Raw genomic sequence first — 24,125 nt, 5'->3', positions numbered from 1 at the left:
TGTGAGCTTTAATCTCATCCACTCATTTTAAAATCCAAGGGTGGAGATTTAGTCTTGATTTTGGATTAGGGTGCTATAAGCATTAGAATAGGACCCTTCACCTTAGTTTACGGTACATACCGAATTTCGGTATGCAACGGTATACCGCGGTATTTGAAAATTCATACCGTTACCTTACCGGAATCTTTCGGTAAGGTATCATACCATACCGAAAGTCACTGTATTTTCGATATTTTTTTGGTACGATAAGGCCGGTATCACTATATGTGTGTGGAATCATTCATTTTTTTCCAAAAATCCATCTAAAATGGAGCGAGATTTGTTGAGATACCTACCATTAGAAATTGTCACCAATATATTATCGAGACTCTCCATTGAAAACATCGGAACCTGCAAATGTGTTTGCAAACCATGGCTCAATCTGATTGAGAGTGACCCTTTTGTCAAGTCCCATCTTTCTAAATCCGCCCCTGCCCTAGCTGTGTGTGTCCGCGTGAATGTCATCGGGCTGGAAGAATGTGCAAAGTGGTTCAATGTTTTGAAATTGGAAGACAATCATGATCTCATCACCAAGTTTGAGTTTCCTCAACCATCAGCAATACAGGGTTCAGCCAATGGTTTGCTTCTTCTGAAAAATCCTCATAGTGATTGTTTTCATGTATGTAATCCGATCACCCGTGAATTTGCTGAGTTCCATGGGCCTCGCTGCTCTAGCTTTGATGATGGTTATGGATTTGGAGTGAACAAAATAAGCGGGCAACATAAGGTTGTCTATTGTAACGCCAAATACGGATTTCATGTATACACTCTTGAAACAGGATCTTCGTGGAGATGCGTTGAAGCCGTTGCCCCCTTGTTTGATCGCCTCTATCACACCGTTGGTGCACTTATTAGTGGCAATCTCCATTGGGTAGTCCAACATGGGTGGGGGATTCCTTATGTATGTTGCTTTGATCTTGAAACAGAACGTTTTAGCACCTTCTACCTACCTGCTACTAATCGTCAATCAATCAAACCGAAGTTGTATACCTTTGGGGATCACCTATGTTTTCGTGATGATAAAGAAGATGATGATGCCTTCTGGTTGTTGAAAGAATATGAACATCCCGAGAAGGGTTGGAGCAAGGTACTATTCAACATGAAAGAACCTTATTACAGTTTATCCATGCTTATGAAAGGTGAAGATGAAGATGCCTACAAATTTTTTTTCCCTATCAAAGTTTACAGAGATGGTGACATGTTGATACTATGGGATCAAAATTCTCAATTCTTTACCAATTCCATTTTTCTCACTCCAAGTTTACTTTCACTCGAAAGAAATTTGGGTCTGGATAATGTAATCTCATTTTAGGAATTAGCATTTCTTTCTTTCTTTTCTTACCATAGGGTTTGTAATGTTGATTATTGCTGTTTGCAAGACTTGATTGTTTATATAAGTATTTGGGATCTGTGTTTCTTAAGTTATTTTCATACGTTTGGATCCAGTTTTTACGGTATTGAGTTTGCATAATCATACGTTTGAATGTCTGACTTCTGATTTTGAATTAGCAAAAAGGCTTCATTTTTATTTGAATTGGAATTTTGTTCTTTGAAACAAGCATTTGGTATATGTGTTTATTCTCTCAAGTCTCAAATAACAATATCATGGTTTCCTCGTCTAGTAGTTCTATGCATGTATCGTGGCAGAAAACACAGAATTGGAACAATGTTTTACAGTTAACCCATGACAATTCAACTATTCAAGTGTCTAAATATTGTATAAATAAATCAAGAGAAAAAAAATCCAGTTTACAAAACGTGCTATATAAATGTCGCAGAGGCGTGTCACCCCACAATTATTTCCACGCGACGCATCCCCACACCCACACATAAAAAGGCTTCAAATAGTAAAAATAAAAATAAAATGATTTATCAAAATTGGAAAATCTAGGTTAAAATATATACTTTATGATCAATCAAATAGTATAAGAAGTGAAAAAATCATACTAATTTCAATTTATTCTCTCGCTCGAAGATAGTCTCCTCGTCTATTTTCATACGTTTGGATCCAACGGTATTGAGTTCGCATAATCATACGTTTGAATATCTGATTTCTAATTTTGAATTAGAGAAAGGCTTCCTTGTTATTTAAATTAGGTTTTTATTCTTTGAAATAAGCATTTGCTATTTGTGATTATAGGTTATTTTGTTCGAAATTGATCTCTAAACCCATGGAGCGAGATTTTATGAGATACCTACCATTAGAAATTGTGATGAATATATTATTGAGACTCCCTTTTAAAATCATTGGAACTTGCAAATGTGTTTGCAAATCATGGCTCGATCTGATTGAAAGTGACTATTTTGGGCAGTCCGCCGCCCCCGCCCTAGCTGTCACTATCCCAGTGAAGGAAAAGAGTCCAATTTGGCCCAAGTTCGAACCATGTTCACAGTGGATCAATGTTTTGAAATTGGAAGACAATCATGATCCCATCACTAAGTTTGAGTTCCCTCGAGCATCGGCAATACATGGTTCAGTCAACGGTTTGCTTCTTCTGAAAAATCTATATAGGGAAAATTTGTATGTTTGTAATCCGATCACCCGTGAATTTGTTGATTTGGATGAGCGCATTCCTTATTGTCATCAGATCGGTGATTGCTTTGGATTTGGAGTGAGCAGAGTAAGCGGAAAATATAAGATTGTCTATCATAACACTAAATACGGATTTCATGTATACACTCTTGAAACGGGGTCTTCGTGGAGACCCGCTGAAGTCGTTGCCCCTTTGTTTGATTGCCTCTATCACTCCATTGGTGCACTTTGTAGTGGCAATCTCCATTGGTTAGTTAGTTGGGAGATTCCTTATGTTTGTTGCTTTGATCTTGAAACAGAACGTTTTAGCACATTCTCTGCGCCTGCTACTAGTACTAAACATAGTAGAATCGCACAGAAATTGTATACTTTGGGGGATCGTCTGTGTTTTCTTGATTCTGTAGAATGTGATAATGTCATCTGGTTGTTGAAAGACTATGAACAACCGGAGAAATGTTGGAGCAAGGTACTACTCATAAAGAAAGAGCCTTATCATAGTTTATACTATGTACTTATGAAAGGTGAAGACGTCTACAAATTACGTAAGCCTGTCAAAGTTTATAGAGATGGTGGCATGTTGATTTTATGGGATTCGAATTCTTTTTACTATACCAATTCCATTTTCTTCACTCCAAGTTTAGTTTCACTCAAAAAAAATTTGGGTTGGCAGAATGTAATCTCTTAGAAATTGACAATTCTTTTCTTTCATTTACTAATGTTGATTATTGTGGTTTGCAAGGCTTGATTATTATTGAATGAGGTTTTTATTCTTTGACATAAGTATTTGAGATCTGTGTTCTTTTTTGCTAATCACTTGGAAGAATTCTTGATGCCATACTCTCAATATCTCTGGTTCGAGATGTTGTTTTTGGGTTTTAGGATCTCTAATTTTTTGAGACGAGTAATGCAATATTAATTCTACGGATATAATAGATGATTCATGTCTCCTCTCGTTCGTTCGAAGAGCTTAATTATCCTTTAGTATCAATTAATGATGATAGAAGATGTTAATCTTGAAAGCATGATGTCTCGTGTTCATTTCTCATTTTTGAATGACCTAACTCGGGTTGGTAACAAATGCTACGATCACTAGTCTTATATGCGGAATTTTTTGAAATAAAAAGAAGACTAGTTCAAACGACGTAGTTTTGAAATTTTGGGAAGTTTGATTCGTGAAATTACAATTTTAGCCATCATTACATGTCCCCTTATAAAACTTGTCTTTGAAAAATACTGTATATATATATATATATATATGATCTTGATCTTTTCAGCCTACAAATTTAAAATAAGTTATCGTTATTCTATGTTATGATTAAATAAATATTCGTTGTCCCTTTCATTAAAGTATTCTCTTCCATTTTCAACCTCCAAACTTTTCAAATTTTCCAAAACGATTGGCAATCAAACGTTTTAATTTTTGTGTGAGATGCAAACACTTGTCACCAAACACAGCCCCAAAAAAGTTACAAATTTAATCAATAGGATAAATTAATTACAAGGTTGCTTATCTGTACCCATTAAAGTTCCCTTCAACAAATTTTAGTTTAACCAAAAATCCAAAATTGTGTGATTGCTTTGTGAGGATAATATTTAACGGTATTTGTAATGAGTATAATATTATTTGAGACTAATTTAGACTTCGTAATTCTTCTTGAGGAACATATAAATATTATTTAAGTTTTGGTTAATATATAATCAATTTAATAACACAGGGGACAAATTGGTGGTTGATAGAGAGGTTGCATTTTGTTGAAGAATTTGAGAAATAAAATACATGGGAGAAGAGGAATTGATTCTCAAATTATTGAGCCCAAGTCACTTTTTATATATTTAAGAGTAAGAAATATGTACAATCCTTTTGGACCTAATAAATTTGTGGTTGACTTACAAATGAGTTAGCAATCTACTAGTAATAATTAGTGGTCCAAACCAACAAGATAAAACACCAAGATGTATCATTAACAATGTACGTATTCATAGATTGATAAATTTTAAAAATAAGAGCATCAACAACGGCCAGTTCAATGAGTCGTCGGACATTGTGAGAAGACGTAAGCCACAATGACAACCTAATATGCATACTGAGTTATTTTACTTCATATTTTGATTTTCGTGTTGTTATACTAGTTATAAAAAAATTAGTACATTTAGTTAATACTATACAATAGTGCGTAACTGTTTTTTGTCGATCAGATTCGAAAAACAATACACTCAATAGTCATATTTCTCCATTATGGAATAGTTCAAAAAAGTAGACACTTTATTTCCGATTGCTTTATCAATGTTGTATTAAAACGTGCATCGTTTGCTAGTAAATGACAAAGTTTTTTCATTTTTGCCAATTTTTTTCATTCTACTATATTCTTTGTCCAATTTAATTATTTAATTTTCTTAAATCTTGTATTTAAAAATGAATCAATTAACTTGCGAAAAAAGGGATATTAAAATTTATACATATGATCTTTAATAAGAAATTTATTAAGTAAAGATTGAAAAATACTCCATCAAAAGCAGAGGATGACAATCAAATCCACACAATCAAATTCACACACACACACATAAACACACAGTGAAGTCTGCAGATTGAAGTTATTCGAGTGTGGTGGAATAAGACCAACCTAGACACGCAAACAGAGGGAAGCGAAGACGGGATTCAAGGATTGAGCTCCACCTCAACTCACAAATCGCCTCTCTGCTGAACTAATTTCGCATTTTCTCTACCCAATTATTGATTACTCCAACATGGGTTGATTGCGATTTTGGGCGTTTGACTCATTTCCTGCTGCAAAATCTTCGCTTGGGTTTTTCCTCTTCTGGGTTAGTCTCCGTCTCTCTATCCTCTGCTTGATTTTTCGATTTTTTCTCTATTTGATTTGGGAAAGGGGGCGGAACGAATCTGATCTTTACTTGCTCCGGAGGCTTCCGTTGCTTCGATTGGAGAGAGTGATGAGCGAATTTTGTGTGAAAAATTGAAGCTTGCTTTGTGTTGAGTGAAATGAAATTGCTTGCGAGGATCGGTAGGTTTGAATCAGATTTGAGTTTTATCTTGCTCGTTGATTTCTGTGTAATTGTGTGAAATGTTAGGTTTGAATTGCTGTGAAAATTAGTAATTTGGGGTTATGGAAGATACTGATGTTTAATGCTTTTGATTTTTTGATTTAATTTTGGAAAGGGGTTGGGAAAAAAATGGCTTGAGCTGGGCATCACTATATGTATGTGTGGAATCATTCAAAAATCCTTTTCTGGTGCTATTTTTGTTTGAATTTAGTTAATATTTGGAAAGATTCCGTTTGATGTGACTTAATTGTTGCTCTTCTGTAAATCTTTGATGAAGATTTTTACCTGAAAATGGGCCTTTTGGTTTACCTTATTGATGTAAAAAGGCAATGTTTTGTTGGTTCATTTCTTCACCAGAAACCAGTTCCTCCTGTTTAGTTTAGTGTAGTTTATAGCATTTATCTCGTCTCTGTCGGTCCTCCTTTCATGAAGAACGTATCTTCTGTTAATGCATAGTGATAGCAGGTAAGGATCTTCCCTTCATAAGAAATGATAAGGAGTCTATCTCGCTTTACAATCAGAAAAGTATTAATCTAACTCTAGGCATGGAAGGTGGTTTCGGATTACTCGTGTGTTATTGAAGAACATAAGTCTGTCTGAGGAATAAGATTCGGTAAGGGCAGTTTTAGTTAAAACCCAGATCTCTTGAAAATTGCTTGTGTCAACGTCACATGAGTCACAACTGACCAGTTTATACGAGCAGATAATTCCATACATTGGATTTCTTCTAGCCATCTGCTATTGCACTTGCTTACATTTTCTGAAATGTTACATTGATTTTGTTCATTTGTTCGAAAGTTTTGAATTCATCATCTTCTTATAAATGTTCTCTGTTCTATTCATGGATTATGTAGCAGTGTTCGTGATAGCAAGGTTACAATTTAACAGTTGTGTATATATAAACACATAAGTAGACTAAGTGAATGCCCACTCAAATGCTGATATATACCAAGACAAAAGTAATACGTGCTTTTCCGCCCTTTAGATTATATAGGAAGTTAGGTACCACTGTCTGTTCTTCCAGATTATAGCTTCTTCTTTCTTTCTCATTCAGGTGGAAAATAATTTTTCGTATGTATTTAGTTTGAAATACGCATTTCTGGTTGAAAAGCAGCATGCCTCTTCACTGATATTTACCTGCAACTTTCTAATCGAGCACTTTTCATGTCTGGTGCAGCTCAGAATAACTGAATCAACGGATCAAATTGTGATGCCTTTTCGGGCATTGAAATAGTAAAGCTTCGAAGTATGTCTTTTTTAGGGGTTTGATACTTCATATGAGAAAACTTGGAATAATAGTCCCAAAGCTAATAATTGTTAGTATGTAATATAATTCTGATTAATGCTTGTAAGATTTTCATATGGCATAACTCGTTCCAAAGATAATACTTGGACCAAATATATACTACCTCTTTAGCTAATCCATCGTACTCTCTTGCTAGCTCTATCACGTTGTCGGCATAAGATGAAAATAGTTATATTGCATGGTGAAATGTCCAAGTCAAAATACCGGCATTTAAACAGCTTGCTAGACTTCCTATAACGAGATTCATTCATATCAAATACAATAGAGACTTCTATTCTCTGAGTGGCTTGTATTTCGAGTCATTCCATTTTTTTAATTTTGAGTTCATCCTTTTGCCAGTGAAATGTTAACGTATTATTAATAAGTCCTAATACTCCTAGCACAAACATCAAAGTATTAATGGCCGCATCGAATTCAGAAAATGTATATAGTAAGATGTAGAAAAGTGCCACCTAATGGGAATCTGTCGACTGTATATGAGTCTTTTCAGTCCAACTCAGTCTGTCTGTTAAGCTTCATACGAAGTTCTTGCTTATTAACTCCCTGTATTGTTGTATTCACAGGTATCCAGTAAACAGCATTTTCGGAAACATCATGATTCCGAGCGGCACCTATGAAGGCATTTATGAGGGCCACAGTTCAGATAACGATGTTGCTCCAGAGATTATCGAATATAGAGCATCTCCTCATCGGAAGATCTCGTCTTTTAATGGTCCGAAACGTGGCATGACATCAAATACAGCAGTACACGAGCTTCTTGAATGCCCTGTTTGTACGAATGTAATGTACCCCCCAATTCACCAGGTAATTACTCCTTCCTCACTATACATATCTTGTCTTATTCAAAACTTCTGTATCGTGCAAATGAAATGACTAAAATATACTAACGTTACTGCCAGAAACGGGTAGTGCTCTGATACAGAAGTCTCAATTCAATCTTGGCTGATAGTAATTGAATTTTGACTGTAGAGATTGTTTAGATAAAACTATTGGTGTTTAGTTGCTTATAACTGTAGCATGTAATGACAAAAGGTGGAATTATTAGTCACTCAAGAGGCATTTACTTTGAGTGATCGAACGATTGATAAAAGTAATCCAAATTCCAAACTAAACCACTATTTACTTGGATTGATTTTGATGGATTGATTAAATTCGGGGGCTGTGGTTTGAAGAATTTTGTTAGTTAGATGATAGGTTCATGATTCTGGCGGAAGGTTCAGTCGGTTTAAGATGAATGCTAGGAAGGTATGGAGAAAGGTCGTTCTAAGTCGTATTTTTTATTTGGTGTCGTGAAAACAGTATGAACTTGACACGCAGATGAGATATAGTCAAAATTCATGTTTCCTACCATTGCAGTGTCCAAATGGCCATACTCTATGCTCGAAGTGCCAGTCGAAGGTGCGGTGTTGCCCAATTTGTCGTCACGAACTTGGGAACATAAGATGCTTAGCGTTGGAACGAGTAGCGGAGTCACTTGAACTGCCGTGCAAGTACCAGATCCTCGGGTGTCAGGACATTTTCCCCTATCACGGCAGGTCGAGGCACGAACAGAATTGCCGGTTTCGTCCCTACAAGTGCCCGTACGCTGGCGCAGACTGCCCCATCAGCGGCAGCATCCCTTTCCTCGTAGACCATCTCAAGCGAGACCACAACGTTGATATGCACGACGGGTGCACTTTCAACCACAGATACGTGAAATCCAACCCCCAGGACGTCGAAAATGCCACCTGGATGCTGACCGTAAGCGCTCGCTCTCTCTTCGTCTCCCACGATTCATGTCGATGGAATGGTAAACCCGAATAACCTTCCCACGATTTGAATTACCGTGCAGGTTTTCAACTGCTACGGCTACCAGTTCTGCTTGCACTTCGAGGCCTTCAATCTCGGGATGGCGCCCGTGTACATGGCGTTCATCCGTTTCATGGGCGACGACCACGACGCTCGCAAGTTCAGCTACAGCCTGGAAGTCGGAGGAAACGGGAGAAAGATGACGTGGCAAGGGGTCCCGAGGAGCATTCGTGACAGCCACACGAAAGTTCGGGATAGCATGGACGGGCTGATTATCCAACGAAGCATGGCGCTGTTTTTCTCCGGTGGCAGCAGGCAGGAGCTGAAGCTGAAGGTGGCGGGGCGGATATGGAAGGAAGAAGCGTAGGGAGATCATCGGCCGAGTGGTGGTGCTCGGCTTCAACCGGGGCCGAGGCGCGCCGTCGAATACAAGGAGGCAAAGGAAGAGGACTTCTCATGATTGGTGAAGGGCTTTACTTATTTAATCTGTACATGAAACTCAGAATGATGTGAGCTAATCCTTTAAACTTGTTTAATCTCAATGGATCAAATTAACCACCAAAAATCTGTTGTAAAACCTTGGTGGATAACTTTTGCATATCAGTTTGAAGTCTTCGACTTGTTTCTACATTTATAGATATTACCTAATTTGATATAGTAAATGATAGTAATTAAATATCCTTTTGTTATTCTCCCTACTGAAAAAACACACAAAAAGACCGTGTCTAAATATTAAAAAAGCAAAAGTTTCTGTAAAATTATTGTTAATTATTATTTCGAGAATAATATAATTGAATTTGATCAGCCGTAAGATATTGGTTTGAATAATGGATAAGGCAAAAATTTTATGAACTCCTTAACTCTAATAATGAAAATGTTAAATGTGAAATCTTCATTCATTTTAATCATTGCATGTTTTAATAAATTTAAAGAAATGTGGGTTAAAAAAGTTTAGCGGAATATAAAGAAATAAGTTAAGTAGAATGTGAGTTCAATTATAAAAAAGAAATAAAAGTGAAGTGAGACCTTCATCAATGAGGAATGAACGGAGTAGTTTTTTGTGCACATAAGATGAAAACAAATTATTGTTTATATGAAAAATTAAAATAAGATGAACAAGCTAATAGTAATGTCTAAGATAATTCATTTTACAGATTAAAATTAATTAAGTGCAAGTATTCGATTTTTATCAAAACGATACTCTATGTCTTGTTTATTCATACAGAAGGAATAAAAAAAAATTACTTTTGCATGAAAAGGAGGTGGAAATTATTTATTTTATTTATTTTGGATAAATTTATTTATAATCTCATTCAAGTATATAAAAAATGAGAAAAATATCATATTTAGTACTACTTGAATGGAGAGTTTACGAAAATATCATACTCCGCTGTATTTAATATTTGGATGGATGGAAAATCCCAAAATGCTCTCCATACCTTGAGACTCAACATAAAACACGGATCAATATGAGTGTTTATTAATAGGCATAAAAGCATGAGCATTACAACAACGACACTAGCTATATAAACATTTCTATGTTGCACATATTTTGGAAAAATAATATAGACGAGACACTCCGCTATATTTTTCTCTTTCTTAATTTATTTTCTCTTTATTTTTACTAGTACTATTTATTACCCCCTCTGTCCCCCAAAATTCGTCACCATTTGACCTGACACGGGTTTTAAGAAATGTGATAGAAAATGAGTCGAAAAAGTTGGTGACATGTGGGTCCTACTTTTATATATTAGTAAAATAAAATGTGAGTGAGAATGTGGAATGTGGGGTCCATTACCAAAAATGGTAAAAGTGAAATGTGACAAATTTTTAGGGACGGACGAAAAGGGATATATGTGACAAATTTTCATGGACGGATGGAGTATGATTTTCTCAAAACACGTGGGAAAAGAAATGTGTCACGGTATTATAGTTATTTCTTTTCGATGCGGAGATTAAGAAAGAGATGTATGGTGTATTAAATAAATACTCCCTTCATCCCACTTAAAATGAAACATTTGGAAATCAGCACGTGAAGACATAGTTATTTGCATTTTAAATAACGTTTCATTTTTACGAATTTCAAGATCGTGCAAATTTCAAGATCGTGCAAATTTCAAGTCATTGTTTCACAGATGCAGTACGAATTAAATACACATAAATAATTCAATTATTAGGGTTTAGCCCTATATCTATGGTATGTTGATATAACTTCTTAGCTCGATTTGCAAACACTGTGCGAATTTCAAGTTATTGTGCGAACTTCAAGTCATTCTAACACACTGCAGGAACTACATCACATAATTCTACGTCAAGAGGTCTTGAACCCAAATTAATTAATTTAATCCTAATTAGGAGAGCTCAAGTCATCTTGAGTATATTCCGATTCGACTTTACTATTAGGAGAGCTCAAGTCATTTTGAGTATAATCCGGTTCTTACATTATGCTACCTAATTCTGTTCAGCAGTGTAGGAACAAGAAGTTTGATGGATAGATCTGTTTTTTCCCCAAATAATCTTTCATATAGCAACCTAAGGATATTGATTTTTGTTTGAAATTGAGTATCGAATAGTGTAAAAGTTAAAGAATGTTGAAAAAACATTTGATTTTTGATTTGTGATTAAAAAAATACATCAATATCATATGATTGCAATCACCAATAAACAGAACAAGGTATCAAAAACAATTCTCCACCGGAGATTGATCCCACACATAAGAGTGTATTAATGAAAAAACCGACCCAACTCTAGTATTATTGGTTTTAAAAGACTATTGGTAACTATTGGCCAAAATTTTAATTAGAATTAGGTAACAAATAATACTAGGCATAATTAGGAGTAAATTTCTTATGAAGCTAATTATTTCACTACTACTACTTTTTAATATTTCGAATCAATAGTATTATTCTTCCATGGAAATAAGATATATCCAAAGGCACTATCTGTGAAAAATAAGAATTTACATTTTAATGACTAATTAAATAATACTAAATGGCATCACAATTTTACTAAGTTAATCTCTTATTAGTGGTTCACGTACATTACAGCTTGTGATGGATGGTGATGATGATGTAGATGGTCCATGTACAAAGCCAAATTACAAATTGAACAATTTTACTGCATTAAATGAGAAGAAAGGGGAAACATAATGGAGTGTATTATAAATTCATATTTTTTTTGGGAGTATTTGATTTTTTAAAACGTGCATAATTCGTATCCCACCATGATTGAGGGGAGATTTTCCATTTCAGCCCTCTTCTTTTACGTTTTTTTTTTGTTTGTTTTTTGTCCTTAGTCCAAACTCTGCCCCCAAATTCCTTAAATTCATTGCAAAACAAAGGATGATAAATTACTTGAAATACTTTACCCCCAACAATAACGTATAGATAATGAAAAGAAGAAGGGTCATATAAACGGGGTTGGATCCCCTGCTGTGGTGAAAACACAGCAGGGGAAGCTGTGGTGGAAAAACGACAGCGTTTCATTCAATACTTCATCTCCTATTTAAATAATGATTTGGTTACTCTACATTCTACAAATAAAACGGCGACTTTTTGTCTCAATTTTTCTTCATACTTTAATCTTTTTAAATTACTTTAACACAAGCTGCATTAACTAAACCAACTAATCCAATAAATTAGTAATCCACATTTTAAATGATTCAAGTTTAACCATGATTTTATTTAAACAGCGATTCATTACCATTAAACTATCATTAAAAGTTATGAATTATTTATTTTACTTATTAACATTTCACAATCTTATATTCACTTGCATGCTCATTTAAATTTTACACATTTAACAACTAATATTATTGACAATTATTAACATGACACGATAATTCGACACAAATTCGTATAAATGTAATGAATTTGGCTCAAGCTTTACTGGATTTGGGGTTCATATCGGGTCGACGCAGAAAAATCCAATGAATTCGGGTTGGGTTTGGTTATTCTATAATTATAATTATTAAATTAAAAATATTATACTTAATATTACTACTATTATTTAGATTTAAATCGGGTTTGGGTTATTCTATAATTATAATTATTAAATTAAAAATGTTATAATTAATATTACTACTATTATTTAGATTTAAATCGGTTTTTCATGTTATAACAAACTTCAACTTTGTAATCGGGTAATCTCATGTTTTGGTCGTTATCGATTTATCATGTTGTGTCAAACTAATTTGTATAGTTACTTACGAAAAAGTGTTTTCAAATTTGATACTTCCTCTGTCGGCGAATAGTAGTCTCGTTTTGTCATTTTGGTCCGCCCACGAATAGGAGTCCCGGTTAATTATTTCTATAAACGGCAAAAGGCCCCGTATTCCACCAACTCGTTTAACTCACGTATCATATAAAACTAATATATACAAATATGACTCATATTACAATACTAACTTTCTCTCATCCACTTTTCTTAATATTTCTTAAAACCCTCGTAAAAAAGAAATGAGACTTCTATTTACGGACCACAATGAATATGTAGTCAAAATAAATTAGAATTGAAATATAATATTAATTTATAACAATGTTCCTCATATAAGCTCTAACTATAATTTTTAAATAACAAAATATTCATTAATTTATAATAATAACTATTAGTTAAAATAAGTTTTATTACTGAATAAGTAATAGTCAACAAACATTATTATATTATACTATAACTAAGTTCACTATTCAACAAAGTGAAAAATCATCTTTGTGGAATGTGTAGAGTGTAGACTGTAGACGGAAGTGGTGCAATAAACAATTGTTAACCAAAATTATTGTTCAACTAATAAAAGCTTAGAAGAAAAGAAAGGGAATGAAGCAATTATATGGAACGCTGCCGTTTTTGCACCACAGCATCCCCTGCTGTGTTTCCACCACAGCAGGGGTTCCATTCCCCGTATAAACACAGCATATTGAAATCTAATTAGAGATTTAAGAGGAAAATTAAGTATTTTATTGGTTCATTAAAAATTGATACTCCCGCCGTTCCATGTTACTCGCAGTTTTCATTTTAGACCGTAAATTTGGGATTGATTTTGTAGTGTAATTAAATTAGAATTTTAAGCGTAATGAGACATCACTTAATAAAGAAGCTCTTAACTTAATCTAACATATTAATTAAATGCATTAATTCTAACTTTAACTATAAATAATGCAATGAGTTTGTGATAAGCCAAAAAGAATAGTGCAAGTAACATGGGACGAAGGGAGTATTTTTAAAGAGGAAAATGTTATTTTCCCCTAATTAATTTTACATTGTATTGGAAAGTTAAGGGAAAAAAGTACTCCATCCATCCCGGATAATTCGTCCCACTTTGACCGGACACGGGTTTTAAGAAATCTAATGGAAAGTGAGTTGAAAAACTTGGTGGGATGTGGGTCCTACTTTTAAAGTATTAGTTTTATAATAAAATGTGAGTAGTAATGAGTTAGTGGAATATGGGGTCCACTACCAAAAATGGTAAAAGTGAAGTGAGACAAATTATGTGGGACGGAGGGAGTATGTTATTAGTTCCATCCCATGTTTTAAAAACCGGATCGGACTGGCCGGTTCGATCGGTCCAACCGCGAACCGGCAGGCAATCGGGTCCGGTTAAGCCATAAAAACCGCCATCAAGTTCACCCGCTTTAAACCAGTGAAACCGGCCGGCCGAACCTGTCGGACCGGGAACCGGTTTTCTTCAATTTCAAAATATCTTTTCAAAATTTGTTCTTGCATAGAGTCGAACCCATGACCTCTCCTCCAAATATCAGCACCTCCTCCACTCCACCACAAGGCCTTGATGGAATATAATGAACATTGATTATACACATACATTAAATTTTATACACCCAATTACCCATACTAATAAAATAATTATCTTAATTATATACTCTATAAATAATTTGTAATTATAGTATATATTAAATTATAATTATTATATCTTAACTTCTGATCATACTTACTAATAACTAAATTTTATCGTTAGTTATCAAGTTATCATTCATATTTTTTTGCATATTACTTATTAGTTATAGTTCATTATTTATTAAATATTATTTTTTAATGTATTTTATTTAAACTACCTAATATTCTTTTTAAATAATTTTATAATATTACTTCATCATATACACATTTTTGAAATAACATGAACTTTATCTACTTTTATACATATAGTATATATTTTCATCTACACTAATTAATAATTTATGTATTTAATTATATTTACTAATAAAAAATTATTCAATTTTAATATTTGAATACTATTTTTTTATTTACATTATATCTATAACTAATTATTTATATGGTTTAGTTATGAATTATATTTTATTATTTATTATATGTTTTGTGCATTATATATTTAATTTAATATATTTATAATAGTATAACGGTTCGACCAGTAGTTAAACCGGTCGGACCGGTTGAACCATGAACCAGTAGCTTCGCCGGTTCGCCGGCCGGTCCGATTTTTAAAACATTGGTTCCATCCTTTTTGATGATTACAAGTTCTTTCTTACTTTTTTCCCCTTCTCTGTTACTAATAATATGGACCACACATTCCATTAACACTAATTAGTAATTAAATTATTTATATTTTTTTCAGATAATATTTTTATGTAAATTTTATTTATTTACTATTTGTGTACATTTTTGGTTAAAATCTTGATAAATTTAGCATTGTTTATTCTATATTATGATGGTTGATTTTAGCAGATTATTAATTCATCGTTGAAGATATAACGACAAAAATGTTGAAAGTCACAAATTTTTTTATCAAAATTTTAATTATATAGGATAATTAATAAATGTACGAAAAATGTGATTTAAATAGTAATTTTTCAATATAGTTATGGGCTTTATGTCTATTGCAAACACAATGAAATCACTCAATTCAATTTCACTTTCACGGCCCAAAATTCATAATTCCATCCTCCCGCCTTTTCCCTGTCTTCAAAATGTTCAAATCTTTCAAAATTGAAAAACCCCCAATTTTTCATCTTCCTATATCTTCCCCCCTCCGCCGAATTTCTGCACACAATTCACACACACCGCCAATTTAATCTATACACACAGATCCACAGAAGCTGCATTACGTTTAGCTCCCAGCGATGGCGATCAAGAGGAAGTCCGAATCGGCGAAGAAGGATCCGGCGAAGAAACGAGCTGCTGCCGAATCAACTGCGGCGGCGGATGAGAAACCGATCAGTCCGGCTGAGGAGGAAGCCACGGCCCGATTTTTAGGCGAACCGGTCGCCGACGAGGAAGCTCGGAAACGGTGGCCGCATCGCTACCAGAAAAATCAGTCAACGGTACATTGCTTCTGTGTGTTGCTAATTGAGCTAGGTTATGTTTATAGATTTATGACTGTGCATATTTGTTCGTATCACATTTTGAGAATATACGGATTTTGCTTGTTCATGGTTTAGGAGTTTGCTGGATTTGGAATTGGCAGAGTATAATTGCAGTTACTTTGTTTCGAATAATAATTATACAAAAAACGCGAAAAGATAACATTTTTAATTCCAAACAAGTACAAGATGAGCTCAACTTAATGAGCTCAACTTATTTATTGTTATTAAACTTAAGTATTTACTGATTCAAATATTAGTATTAAAATTTCTTTTAATAATTCAGTATGTTATTTTGCTTGCGGATGGTTATCCAAATTTGTACTTGGTGTTTGAGTCGTAAAGCAGTTTCTGCTATTTTTATTCTCAAGAACTAGTATGTGTCATGGATTTCTCGCCCTAGAGATGTTGGTAACCCTCACATCAGTGTAAGCTGTATTGATACTACTATTGGGCTTCATTGATAATAATAGGAAATCGTCCAAGCAAAATGCCATTTTCTTCAAGCGGAGGTCGATGGACAGGTTTATTACTTGGATGATGAGGCTCATGTTAAGGTGAAATCTTAATCTTGTTCCTTTTGTCTGTTTAGCCCACATTATGATTTTAAACTGACTAATGAGAAAATTTGGTTGTTTAGGCTGAGGAAGGGAAGCAAGATTACATATGCAAGATTGTAGAGCTGTTCCAAGCTGTTGACGGGACACAAAATTTTTCAGCTCAGTGGTATTATAGAGCAGATGACACGGTGAGATGTTGTGAAATAAGTACTGTCAAAGTGTCAGTTAATAGTTATGAGATAGTTCCTGTTTTCTTTGGCAGGTTATTAAAACCTGCACTCACCTTATTGATAATCGGCAAGTATTCTTTTCGGAAGTGAAGGATGATAATCCACTTGATTGCCTTGTAAAGAAACTTAGAATCGTGCTTTTACCATTGAAGGTATGTGTGAATCCATTAAAGCTGTGCTATTTTCTCAACGTGATGTAGGGCCTGATTTTCTCTTGCATGGTTTTAGGTTGAAGATGAGGTAAAGGAAACACTTATGTCAACATGTGACTATTACTATGACAAAATGTACTTACTTCCGTACACTTCTTTTGTAAGCTTACCATCAGGTGTGTTTATCTTTTTTGATATGTTACAAACATATATTTTGTTTGGTGATGGTCTGTGGCTGAGGATTTATATTATGAGATGATTAGATAGGTTGTGCATTTCCATTTTCTTTCTCTGAATGCATTCTTTTTTTTGCAGAGAGTACTACTAACAGCAACGAATCTGGTTCTACTATCTCTAGTGATGCTGTTACAAGTGTATTTTCTGAGTTTGAAGGGCAAGGTGGTGAGAGAACCCTTTTGGATATGTACTCTGGATGTGGTGGAATGTCGACTGGGCTTTGCCTCGGTGCTAATAGTTGTGGTGTTAAACTTGTCACGGTAAGTTTGGTCTTGTTCACTTTTATGGACAAGTGTGTTTTAAGTAAAAAAATGCTCCAGATATCATGGATTGACTTGTTATATTTCAATGAACAGAAATGGGCTGTTGATCTGAACCCGTATGCCTGTGAAAGCCTGAAACTGAACCATCCTGAAACGCAGGTAATTATCAGTAAGCGTATTAGTGAATTCTATGATGTGTCAACATTGATCTTTTACTTTTACTCATCTTGTTATAATAGGTGAGAAATGAAAAGGCAGATGACTTTTTGTGCCTTCTCGTGGAGTGGGAGAAGCTTTGTGTATCCTATTTGTCTTCAGAAAACAAAGGCACGTCTAGTGAGCATGTCAAGGAAGAAGTTGAAGATGATGTCGAGGAAGAGGAAAATGACGATGAGGATGACTCTGAAGTATATGAAGTTGAAGAGATCTTGGCAGTTTGTTATGGAGACCCAAATGAAAAAAATTCCCCTGAGCTACATTTCAAGGTAAACTGAGTAATCATATAAGTCATGTTGCTCTAAGAACTTTATATTTTCCTATACAAATATAATGTTTTCTTTACATTTCATGAAATGGTTAATTAGTTACACTCCGTATGCATTAATTCATTTTTGTGTTGTATATGAATAGAAGGTTACCCTCAAGATGTTGAAATGAATTATTACTAATGTACTAATTTTAACATGTCTTCATTCATTAGTTTGAAGTATTTTGTGAACTATTTCAAATGTATAAATTGGTAAGTCCCTGTACCTAGTAATGCGAGTAAGATCGACAGTTATAGTTGTCCTTGTTGACTGATACCAAACTGTATTTGGGTTCCACCTACCAAGAACCCTATATTCACCGGTCTTAACATCTTAGGTTTTCTTAGGTTTGTGTTTTAGCTCTAATACTTTTTTATTTTCCAATTTTCTGCTTATCAGATACGTTGGAAGGGTTATGGCCCTGACCATGATACGTGGGAGCCCTTGGACGGTCTGAGGTATAAAAAGATGATCCTTGTTAATTTTGATTCACCTATTATTAGAACTTTTTTTTTTTGCATTTTTCATGTGTTTATATCAAGTCTTGTCTCGACAGTTCCTGCCCAGAAAAGCTGAAAGAATTTGTGCTAAAAGGCTACAAGCGTAGAATATTACCACTTCCTGTAAGTGTTTTGCAGTTAAGTACCAATGAAAAAATTAGATTGAACTTAATTGCAAATGAGCATTGTGTATGCAAAATGTAGGGAACTGTTGACGTCATATGTGGGGGTCCACCTTGTCAAGGCATAAGTGGCTTCAATAGGTTTAGGAACAAGAATGCACCACTCGAAGATCCGAAGAACAAACAACTTGTGGTGTTCATGGACATTGTGTCCCATCTTAAGCCAAAGTTTGTGTTGATGGAGAATGTCGTGGACCTTGTGAAGTTTGCAGGTGGCTTTCTCGGAAGATATGCAATGGGCTGCCTTGTGTCCATGGGCTATCAAGCGAGAATGGGAATGATGGCAGCCGGTGCATACGGCCTGCCTCAGTTCCGCATGCGTGTGTTCTTGTGGGGTGCACTTCCCACAGAGGTTATAATACTCTTTAATATCTTGATAAAAAAAAGTCTACTTCACTGAGCTAGCTTTGCTTATTTTTTCTGGTTTTGTCTTTCTGTTTCTGGCTGCAGAAATTACCTTCATACCCATTGCCAACCCATAACGTTGTTGTTCGAGGAGTTATTCCTCTTGAGTTTGAGGTATGGCATGCTAATTATGTGGGGAGTTTTAGTCTCCATTTTATATCTATTCTCTCTTCATCTTGGATGGCTTATTTTATTTATATTCTATCTGCAGCCCAATACAGTTGCATATGAAGAAGGGTCCAAAGTGGATCTAAAGAAGGCACTGGTTCTTGGCGATGCTTTGTCTGACCTCCCTCGTGTATGTAGAACTTGGCTGTCTCAGCCTATGATATGCTTAATCTCTTATAAATGCTTTGCTTAAACGGCTTGGATTTTCCTTCTTCAGGTTGAGAATGATGAGGAGCGTGATGAAATACCATACGAGTCTGAGCCTCAAACTGAATTCCAGCGCTTCATCAGGCAAAGAAGAGATGGTAAGCTCATAGCTTTTAGTTTACTGTTGAAGGCTGGCAAATTGCGTCTATGGACACTTTTCTCTTACCATTTTCGACTTTTTAGCCCAAATGTATTCTGTTCTTGGTGAGATCTGTAGCCACTAATCACTGATTATTGTCTTGTAAACTCTTGCATTTGTAATGCAGAAATGCCTGGTTACTTGAATGCCAAATCTGAGGTGATTGAACATTTGTTGTGTGATCATCGACCTCTCTGTCTAAATCAGGATGACTACGAGCGCGTTTGCCAAATACCTAAAAAGAAGGTAGAGCCTTCAACTCAGGACCTTCACAGATAACTAAGGAATTACATAAAATTGTCAGTTTTGAACTGTTATCTTTGTGCAGGGTGCAAACTTCAGAGATCTGCCAGGAGTGAGAGTTCGTCCGGACAACAAAGTCGAATGGGACCCTAATGTGGAGAGACAAAAAGTTTCTTCTGGGAAGCCTTTGGTACAATCTGCCTTCCAAATTCCTCATCTGTTTGTCTCATTTTATGCAGTATGCTAATTGACCTCTTAAATCTCCAGGTCCCTGATTACGCTATGACTTTCGTCAATGGAAGCTCGAGCAAGTACGTTACCTGAGTTTGATTTACACCTGGCCAAACATAAGTTCAACATAATGTATTCGTATGCTCACCTTTTGACTCTTGCAGGCCGTTTGGGCGTTTGTGGTGGGACGAAACAGTTCCTACCGTTGTCACTCGAGCAGAGCCTCATAATCAGGTAGCATTTCCAATTTTCCATTTTCTTTCTGTTACAATTTCACCAGTAGTTGCTGTGAGTTAGTATTAACTAAAAAGAAGAAACTCTTTCTAGGCAATCTTGCATCCTGACCAAGACAGAGTTCTCTCGATCCGTGAGAACGCACGACTGCAAGGCTTTCCCGATTACTACAAACTTCTCGGCCCTATAAAGGAGAGATACATACAAGTGGGGAACGCGGTGGCTGTGCCAGTGGCGCGAGCATTGGGGTTCTCGTTGGCTCTCGCGTTGAGGGGGTTGTCTCAAAATGAAGCAGTGATGAGCTTACCTGAAGATTATCCCATGATGAGTGATGTAGCTTCACCGGCTATTGACATGATATGATTCATTTTTTCCATCATTCAAAGCTGGTAAAAGTGATTGATTAACCTGTTGTACTATGAATTCAGTCAGAACATAATTTGTATTATAAGGATTCTTATTATTTACTTCAATGTACAACAATTTTATTTGGAAATAATATTCAATACTAAAAATAGCAAAACATTCAATACTATTATTCATAAGGGTCTGTGGCTTTTTAAATCAAAATTTTTTCCCGAATTCCATTTTTTCCCATGAACTGTGAGATTTGTTTTTAAAACCACAAACTTTCATTTCGTTAGGATTTTCCCCCGGCGGGTCAACGATGAAACCCGGGTTGTCTACATGTCAATTTTAATCCTATTTGTCACTAAATTAATTACTTGGATCCTATTTGGCACAAAAATACATACATTCACAATTATTACCTAACAAATGACAACTTTTGAATAAACAAAACACAAGTTTAACATTTTGAATTATGCTATTTGGGTCGGAAATGTGCTATTCGGGTCGGGTTGGGAAAATCCTAACGAAATGAAAGTTCAAAACAAATCTCATAGTTCATGGGAAAAACCAAAATTCGGGGAAAGATTTTGGTTTAAAAAGCCAAAAAACCATCTTCATAAATAGAAAACTACTATTAGTATTCATTAAATCATTCACTCAGTTTCATACTGTAATAATCTACCTATGCTTTCCCGCCATATTCAAAGCCTCTTCCAACTGTCGAAAACCTCTGCTAAAACCCTCCAAATCCTCCACTGCATCCTCCTCAAATCCTCCCTCGACTGCGATGAATACATCTTCTCCCAGCTCATGCTCTCCGCCGCCTCTTCCTCCCTCCGCCACGCCCGCCGCCTCTTCGACAGCTCCCCCATCGCGCCGCCGCCACTCTTCGCTTGGAACATGTTAATCAAGGCCTACTCCAAGAGCTCCACCCCAGAAGAAGCCGTGACCCTCTTTTCGGAATTGCTTCGAACACCTGGCGCGCTCAGACCCAACCAGTTCACATTCCCCTTCGTCGTCAAGGCCTGCGGCTCGGGATCGATGCTCGGAGCCGGTGGGTCGGTGCACTCCTTCGCTGTGAAGGCGGGATTCGCTTCCGATCCACACGTGAAGAATACCCTCTTGACGATGTATGCTGGTTTTGGGCTGATTGAGTTTGCGAGGAAGGTGTTCGATGAAATGCCTGAGAGAAGTGTGGTGTCTTGGAGCTCCATGATTGCCGCTTATGTTCATTGGTGCGACTTCTAATTTGTTTATGAATCTGATTTTATAAATTTGGAATTCATTAACATACTTTGATCTTTTTCAACATTTGCAGCAACCTTGAATTGGAGGCTTTGGGAGCATTCAAAGAGATGACAATGGCGAACGAGAACCCGAACTCGGTAACACTCATCACCCTTCTCTCCGCCTGCACCAACCTCCTCAACTCCAGGCTCTCAAAATCCATCCACGCACACATCCTCATCAACGCTATCAACCTAGACGTCGCGCTGGGAACGGCCCTTCTGAGCACGTACGCAAAATCCGGCCACATAGACGAAGCCCTCCGCGTATACAACTCCATCCCCCTCAAAAACCTGCAGTCTTACACAGTCATGATCTCATCTCTCGCAAACAACGGCCGCGGAGAAGAGGCCCTGTCCCTGTTCGCCCGAATGGAGCAATCCGGCCTGACACCCGACAGCGTGTCGTTCTCAGCTGCGCTCTCGGCCTGCAGCCACAGAGGGCTCGTAAGCAAGGGGAAGGAGCTTTTTGAGAAAATGGCGAATGTGTACAAAATCAGGCCGAGTGTGGAGCACTACGGGTGTATGGTTGATCTGTTGGGGCGAGGCGGGGAGACGGGAGAGGCGTATCGGGTTATCAAGAGCATGCCGATGGAGCCTAACTCGGTGATCTTGAGGAGTTACTTGAGTGCTTGTAAAGAGCATGGTTGTGTTCATGGTTTGGACGAGCGGTTGGTGGAGCGTTTGATCGAGCTCGAATCGGGGGTTGGAGCTAACTATGTGCTTGCTAGCTCTGTGTTGGTTGGAGGGATGGATGATATGAGAAGGGAGATGAAGAGGAAAGGTGTGGAGAAAGTTGCTGGTTTTAGTTGGGTGGAGGCTCTTCCTCTTGCTAATGAATTATAGTTTTGTATAAATTCCTTTCTTTCGTTTCTGTCAAGATGTCCATTTTTTATTTAATTATCACAATTAAAATGTTTTATTTCAATATATAGTGAAAAATCGTTTATCTCTCTTTGTTAAAATAGTTCAACTATATTTTTCCTCCCTGATTTAATAGAGTCATCAACTCTACGTAAAATCTCGTGACATTAAAAAATGTGGCCTACAGATGGGCTAATTGTAAATTCTTTTTATTTTGTATATTTGTCTGGGATTATTTATTGTGGAAGAATCTTGAATAAATATTGTAATTCAATTTTTTTCAACTAGAGGGATTAGTAGTAAGAATAAAGAAAAATGTGTACATGTCAATATGTCATAATGCGCACAATTTTTAAATTCAATTCAATTAACTTATTAAAACTTTGTTTAGATATATTATTCTATAGCAATACAAAAATGGTTTGGAAAATTTGTGACATATTTACTTGATTTCAAGCTTGATTTAAAATTACTACTCCCTCCGTTCCACAGTGGAGTAATAGAGTAACATTTTGGTATGTTTCATTGTAATAGAGTCATTTCCTTTTTTAGTAAATGTCAACACATTTTTCTACACATACATAACCTCTCTTACTTTTTTCTCTTTTCATCTCTCTACCATTTTCATTTTCCACTTTATTCTCCCTTTATTTAACCCACCTAACACAAATTTTCTTAATTTTCGTGCCGAAAAGAAACGTTTTCGTACTTTATTCTCCCTTTATTTAACTCACCTAACACAAGTTTTCTTAATCCCCGTGCCGAAAAGAAACGCCTTAATACTTTATTCTCTCTTTATTTAACTCACCTAACACAATTTTTCTTAATCTCCGTGCCGAAAAGAAACGCCTTCATTTTTATGGAACGGAGAGAGTATTATACAACATTCAATAAAAATTTGTTTTTTAAAAATATATAGATATTTTATTTAAAATTTGTTGTTGTGGAATGATTAGTATGTAAATAAATTACCTATTTAAAAATATTTTCAAATGTAAAATATCAAAAAAGTTTGATTATATATTTACAGTTTATTTACATTTATCAGTCATGATATATTGGGTGCGAAATATTTGAAGAGAATTTCTTAAAGAAAATATTATTCAAAATAAAACCGAATCAAATCCTACATATGGCGCGTAGAATAAATAAAAAAGTGACAAAACCTTCACCAATTGAACAAATCACCAAATAAGATATCAAAACTACGAAGATAAGTACTCCACTAAACAATAATTACAAAAATATATCCTCGACCTATTAGGAAACGAATTAAACAACTAATCGAATCC

At 35.6% G+C, this 24,125-nt stretch overlaps 4 protein-coding genes across 5 annotated transcripts; all 4 read left to right on the top strand.

The window, feature by feature from the left end:
- The first annotated feature begins 307 nt into the window (after positions 1–307).
- Positions 308–1,351, top strand: LOC125190063 (F-box protein At5g65850-like). Its single transcript, XM_048087260.1, has one exon. The coding sequence runs from the start codon at positions 308–310 to the stop codon at positions 1,349–1,351; it is 1,044 nt and encodes a 347-aa protein (XP_047943217.1).
- A 3,742-nt stretch (positions 1,352–5,093) lies between these two features.
- On the top strand, positions 5,094–9,356 carry LOC125189078 (E3 ubiquitin-protein ligase SINAT2-like). 2 transcript variants are annotated; one of them, XM_048086267.2, is made up of 5 exons: positions 5,094–5,392; positions 6,810–6,878; positions 7,502–7,742; positions 8,295–8,678; positions 8,770–9,356. In XM_048086267.2, exons 3-5 carry the CDS (start codon positions 7,533–7,535, stop codon positions 9,091–9,093), a joined length of 918 nt encoding a protein of 305 aa, XP_047942224.1. In that variant the 5' UTR covers positions 5,094–5,392; positions 6,810–6,878; positions 7,502–7,532; the 3' UTR covers positions 9,094–9,356. The 2 variants fall into 2 exon arrangements, with proteins under 2 accessions (XP_047942224.1, XP_047942226.1); XM_048086269.2 differs by lacking the exon at positions 6,810–6,878.
- A 6,340-nt stretch (positions 9,357–15,696) lies between these two features.
- Positions 15,697–20,708, top strand: LOC125187151 (DNA (cytosine-5)-methyltransferase CMT1-like). Its single transcript, XM_048083683.2, has 19 exons — positions 15,697–16,015; positions 16,528–16,611; positions 16,695–16,802; positions 16,877–16,996; positions 17,073–17,172; positions 17,312–17,493; positions 17,590–17,655; positions 17,736–17,981; positions 18,423–18,481; positions 18,580–18,646; positions 18,728–19,057; positions 19,156–19,224; positions 19,322–19,408; positions 19,496–19,583; positions 19,752–19,870; positions 19,953–20,057; positions 20,135–20,178; positions 20,263–20,332; positions 20,426–20,708. The coding sequence occupies exons 1-19, from the start codon at positions 15,815–15,817 to the stop codon at positions 20,693–20,695; spliced, it is 2,415 nt and encodes an 804-aa protein (XP_047939640.1). The 5' UTR covers positions 15,697–15,814; the 3' UTR covers positions 20,696–20,708.
- Positions 20,709–21,298: 590 nt separating this feature from the next.
- On the top strand, positions 21,299–22,922 carry LOC125190064 (pentatricopeptide repeat-containing protein At1g59720, chloroplastic/mitochondrial-like). Its single transcript, XM_048087261.2, has 2 exons — positions 21,299–21,918; positions 22,002–22,922. The coding sequence occupies exons 1-2, from the start codon at positions 21,368–21,370 to the stop codon at positions 22,813–22,815; spliced, it is 1,365 nt and encodes a 454-aa protein (XP_047943218.2). The 5' UTR covers positions 21,299–21,367; the 3' UTR covers positions 22,816–22,922.
- Positions 22,923–24,125: the final 1,203 nt, after the last annotated feature.

This window comes from Salvia hispanica, chromosome 5, assembly GCF_029641045.1.
Source record: "Salvia hispanica isolate PSC_SH4W2 chromosome 5, Shi_PSC_v1, whole genome shotgun sequence".
NCBI lineage: Eukaryota > Viridiplantae > Streptophyta > Magnoliopsida > Lamiales > Lamiaceae > Salvia > Salvia hispanica.
This window is presented reverse-complemented; position numbering and strand designations above follow the sequence as displayed.

Excerpts from the sequence above, each read along its gene's own strand:
- LOC125190063 (XM_048087260.1), top strand. The coding sequence starts at position 308 with ATGGAGCGAGATTTGTTGAGATACCTACCATTAGAAATTGTCACCAAT.
- LOC125189078 (XM_048086269.2), top strand. The coding sequence starts at position 7,533 with ATGATTCCGAGCGGCACCTATGAAGGCATTTATGAGGGCCACAGTTCA. Across the intron at positions 7,743-8,294 it reads TGTACCCCCCAATTCACCAG|TGTCCAAATGGCCATACTCT; the intron begins GTAATTACTCCT and ends CTACCATTGCAG. Across the intron at positions 8,679-8,769 it reads ATGCCACCTGGATGCTGACC|GTTTTCAACTGCTACGGCTA; the intron begins GTAAGCGCTCGC and ends ATTACCGTGCAG.
- LOC125187151 (XM_048083683.2), top strand. The coding sequence starts at position 15,815 with ATGGCGATCAAGAGGAAGTCCGAATCGGCGAAGAAGGATCCGGCGAAG. Across the intron at positions 17,982-18,422 it reads CCCCTGAGCTACATTTCAAG|ATACGTTGGAAGGGTTATGG; the intron begins GTAAACTGAGTA and ends TCTGCTTATCAG. Across the intron at positions 18,647-18,727 it reads GTAGAATATTACCACTTCCT|GGAACTGTTGACGTCATATG; the intron begins GTAAGTGTTTTG and ends TGCAAAATGTAG.
- LOC125190064 (XM_048087261.2), top strand. The coding sequence starts at position 21,368 with ATGCTTTCCCGCCATATTCAAAGCCTCTTCCAACTGTCGAAAACCTCT. Across the intron at positions 21,919-22,001 it reads ATTGCCGCTTATGTTCATTG|CAACCTTGAATTGGAGGCTT; the intron begins GTGCGACTTCTA and ends CAACATTTGCAG.